The sequence below is a fragment of the Gracilinanus agilis genome, unplaced genomic scaffold (assembly GCF_016433145.1).
Source record: "Gracilinanus agilis isolate LMUSP501 unplaced genomic scaffold, AgileGrace unplaced_scaffold50063, whole genome shotgun sequence".
Taxonomy (NCBI): Eukaryota; Metazoa; Chordata; class Mammalia; order Didelphimorphia; family Didelphidae; genus Gracilinanus; species Gracilinanus agilis.
This window is the reverse complement of record NW_025384759.1, coordinates 1-4,222: the sequence shown is the minus strand read 5'-3', so window position 1 is coordinate 4,222 and position 4,222 is coordinate 1. Positions and strand designations below refer to the sequence as shown.

General features: G+C 66.5%; 1 protein-coding gene across 1 annotated transcript; it reads right to left on the bottom strand.

Annotated features, from left to right (window-relative positions):
* Positions 1–3,446: 3,446 nt before the first annotated feature.
* LOC123255684 (troponin I, fast skeletal muscle-like) lies at positions 3,447–4,217 on the bottom strand (the record flags this gene model as incomplete). The annotated part of the gene is made up of 2 exons (XM_044684442.1): positions 3,447–3,862; positions 3,978–4,217. Coding segments are annotated over 2 exons (336 nt in total), but the record flags the coding sequence as incomplete, so codon positions are not given.
* Positions 4,218–4,222: the final 5 nt, after the last annotated feature.

Sequence of the window (4,222 nt, the reverse complement as noted above, 5' to 3'; positions counted from 1 at the left end):
GCTGTGAGGGGGGCCACGGGAGGGGGGGACATTTTTTCTTAGCTTGCACTTTATTCCAGTAAAATGAAGAATTCGTCCCAATTTACAACAAGAAGCCAAACTGACCACGTATGCTAAAAGTCATATTAAATAAGCCCTAAAATGAAGTCACCGCCACAAGGCGAAGGCCCTCCCCTGCCCCAGAGGGCTCCGGCTTGCAGTTAGCCGGCCTTCTCCAGGCTCACCTGCCCGAGGAGGGCTGGGGTAGGGGGGAGCATTGGCGCAGCCTCGGGGCCCCCCAGGGCACAGGCCCTTCCTGTGGGGTTGGGCCGCTCGTGTCCCCGTGACGGCCCGTCCCAGCGTGGCCTCCTTTTCTGCCCTTTGTGCCCATCACCCAGAAGCCAACATCAGCCCCAAATGATGTGGGACCATCCGGTGGTTCTGGCCGCTGCCTCGGCTTTCCCGCCCCCGCGGTTCGGGGCCCAGAGCTCCCAGGGGTGCCCGTAGCTCCCGGGGGTGCCCGGAGGTGCCTGGAGCTCCGAGGGTGCCTGGAGCTCCTGGGGATGCCCGGAGCTCCCGGAGGTGCCCGGAGCTCCCGGGGGTGCCCAGAGCTCCCAGGGGTGCCCGGAGCTCCCGGGGGTGCCCGGAGCTCCCGGAGGTGCCCGGAGCTCCCGAGGGTGCCCGGAGCTCCCAGGGCCGGCTCTCCCGCTTCATCTCGGGAAGGCGCTTGGAGGTCTGCGTCAATGGCGTCCCCCAAGCCCGGCTCGGGCGCTTCGGGCGCTGCCCGGGTGGCTCTGCCCTCTCACGGGTGTCCCAGCAGCCCCCTTTCGCCCATAGGAAATGCTGGCACTTTATCCATCTGACATTTCACTTCAAGGGACGCGTGGCCAGAAGGGGGCTGGACGGCGGCTCTTGGTGGCCGCGCGGTGACGGCCCAGGAGCTCCCTGGGAAAAGCTTCCAAACTCGAATTCGTCTCTAGCTCGGATGACTTTCTTGTTAAAAAAGGGGGCGGGGAGGGGCTCCGAGGAAATGAGATGAACCGTGCGCTGCTCCGGGGGGAGAGGCCGGCCCAGCGGCTCAGGCCCTTCGGGGCCAGCCGGGTCTTCTGTGAGATGACCAAGATGGTCGGAGCTCTTCTGGGGGCTCCTGCTCCGAGGCGGAACCTTCTGGAGCCTCAAACGGTCCTCGCGGCAGCTCGGCCTTCTTCGGGACCTGTTTGGTTGGTCCAGACTGGGGGGGCCACGGGGGGCCACCACGGCCAGGGGCTCCCCCTTCCTCTGGGGACTCGCCCGGGAAGCCAGGCTGGCAGGGGGCAGTGGAGATGGGGCGACTCTCTGAAGCCGCCTTCGCGGCCCCCTCCCTGGCCCACATAGCACTCCGTCCTGCCCCGAGTCTGGAACATGTGGAGAACGAGGGAAGGAAGTGGGGTGCGGAGCCGGGGGAGGAGAAGATTAAGGGGGGCCTGGCCTCTGCGTGAAGGGGGATGAGCCCAGAAGGCAATCCCAGGCCAGGCAGGTAAGATCAGTGGTCAGGGAGAGGCTGGCTGCCTGGGGGTCCCCCAATGGAGCTTCAGGAGGAATGGAGCCTGGGGCCTCTGAGGGGCCTCCAAACACCTGCCATGCTATGACGCCCCCCCTGCCCCCCCCAGGTCCTGCCTGGCCCAGCCCAGCCTGTCACCCATGGAGAAGGGCCTTCTCCCCCAGCCTGTTCCCTCAGGGCCAGGGCCCCCACCGCCCCTCCCCTTTCCAGCTTCCCCTTGAAGGGGGGAGCCACTGCCACAGCCCCCCCCCCCCAACCCTCTCCCCCCAGTCTGGAATCCAGGCTCCTCCCCAGGGCTGAGACATTCTCATTTGAACCCTGTGGTCCTACTGAGGCTTCACCAGGCCTCACTGACAGGCTCCTCTAGCAGAGATGCTGGAGGCTGAGGCAGGGCAAGGGACTTGTCCAGGGTCACAGAGCGACCAAGGCTGGCACCCAGAGAGCCCTGGCCCCTGTGCCTTAAGGCGGCCTGGCCCTTGGTGTTCAGCCTCCCGGGGGGGGGGCTGTTCAGTCATGGCCCCCTTGGGGGGGTTCTCAGTACTGGAGGGGCTGCTCTTTCCTTCTCCGGCTCATCTTACAGATGAAGAAACTGAGGCCAACAGGTGGCTCACCCAGGGTGACCCAGCTAGGAAGCGCGCCACTATCCACGGTGCCCCCTGGCGGCTGGGAGCTGCTGCCCACCGGCCCTCCTTCTCCCTGCCCTCCAGCCCACGGTGGGGCCGTCCGGCAGAGGCGTCCCCTGTGGTTGGGGCCCGAACTGGAGGGCAGGGAAGGGGGAGGGGCCGGGGGGGGGGGTCAGGACAGCCCCGAGAGCCGCAGGGACCAGGCAGGAGGGAGGACAGGCGGCGGCTCACGGCTCGGCCAGAGTTAGTGAAGTGGAGACGAGGGCGAGGAGGAAGGAGGGCGAAGGGCTGAGGCTCCGAGGGATGCCCTGGCCCAGGCTGGCCCCTCTGCCAGTCACTAAGCGCCTGCTGTGTGCCTGGCACTGTCCTGGGCACCAGGGGCTCAGAGGGAGGCAGAAGATGGAAACTGCCCTCAAGGAGCTTCTGGCCTAACCGAGGAGGGCACGGAGGGGATGGCAGGCAGGCGGGAGACCAACGGTCCCCTGAGGACGGGGCACCCATGAAGGAGGCCGCGGGGAAGAGGGAGAGGAGAGCCAGGCATAGAGAAAGGTGAAGGAGGCTGGAGAGGCCCAAGCAGAAGGTGCTGTATGTGCCCTGGGGCAGACTGAGGCAGGCGGACCCCCAGCAGCCAGGGCAGTGGAGCAGGCTGAGGTAGTGGGGGGCGGTGCCAGAGGGCAGAGTGGGCATAGACAGGAGGCCTGACAGTCACCCCAGACTGGCTGCCCTCCAAGCCCACCCCTCATGGCCGGGGCATCCAGGGGGAGGCGGCACCTCGCCCTCGAGGGCTCCCCGGAGCCGCATCCCTCTTTGTCTGCCTCAAGTGCCCATGCGGGGCCCCCTGGGGGCTTCTGGGTTTTGTCTCTCGCCACCCTCTGTCCCTGCCCCAAATAAGTGCCCCCGAGAGCCCGGCTTCCCGGCTTTGCCTTTCTTGCCTTGGCTCTGTCACTGGCACCCAGCGGGGCCAGAGGGGCTCTCTGCCTGCCCACAGGGGGACCAATAGCATCTTGAATGGGAAAGCATTTGACCAATCAGAAGTGGAGAGGGGAGGGCAGGCAGCAGGCCCCCTCCTCAGTTCCATCTGCCAACCGGTTTGCTGCCGGAGGCCCAGGCTCTAGAGCCCCCAGCCAAGTGGGGAGAAGGGAGAGAAGCCAGGGCTGGGACTTTGGGAAGGCCCTGAGCCCCTGTGCCTCAGTTTCCCCCATGGAACCCAGAGGGGGTGTGCGTGATTCTGTGTGACTTAATGGCGGCCCAAGGCCCACAGAAGCTGGCGGCGAGCGGCAAGAGGGAAGGGATGGCAGACGGGCTGGACTTTGAAAGCTTTATTTACACGGCTAAAGTTTCTCTGAAGGAAGCCCCCCCACCCCACCACTGCACCCCTGGGGGGGCCGGGCAGGTGCTGCTGGGGCCTGGGTTCTAGACACGACGGGCGGACGGATGGGGTTTGCCGTTCCTCCCTCCAAACACTCTCCCCAGCTCGGGCCCTTTGGCTGGGCCTGTCCGGGAGTCCGGGAGGCCCTGGGGTGGAGGGGGAGGAGCCGGGGTTCTGGGGGCCAGCCCGGGCCCAGGAGCGGGGAAATGGGCCTGGAGCAGCTGGGGCTGGGCGGAGGGAAGCCCGGCGGCGGGCCTAGGACTCGGTCTCAAACATCTTCTTTCTGCCCTCCATGCCCGACTTCTCCTCAATGTTCTTCCTCCAGTCGCCCACGTCACGAAGGTCCCTTTCCTGGGAGGGGAAACAGAGGAGCTCTCGGCACCCCCTCCGGGCCCTGCCGGCCCCCCTCACACAGCCTCCAGGGCTGGGGCCCAAACGAGCTCGGAGGGCGGCTGCGCCCGCTTACCTTCTCCGTGTCCTCCTTCTTCACCTGCTTCAGGTTGGCGCGCAGGTCCATGCACACCTTGTGCTTGGAGCCCAGCAGCGCCTTGAGCATGGCGTCGGCGGACATGCGCACCCTCCGCAGCGGAGGCCTCTTGAACTTGCCACGAAGGTCAAACAGTTTCTGGTTCATGTCTTCCAGCTGTGGGAGGCAGGGGGGTGCCCAGGGATGGGGCCCAGGATGGCCGGGGCTCGGTGGCTCCCGACGCC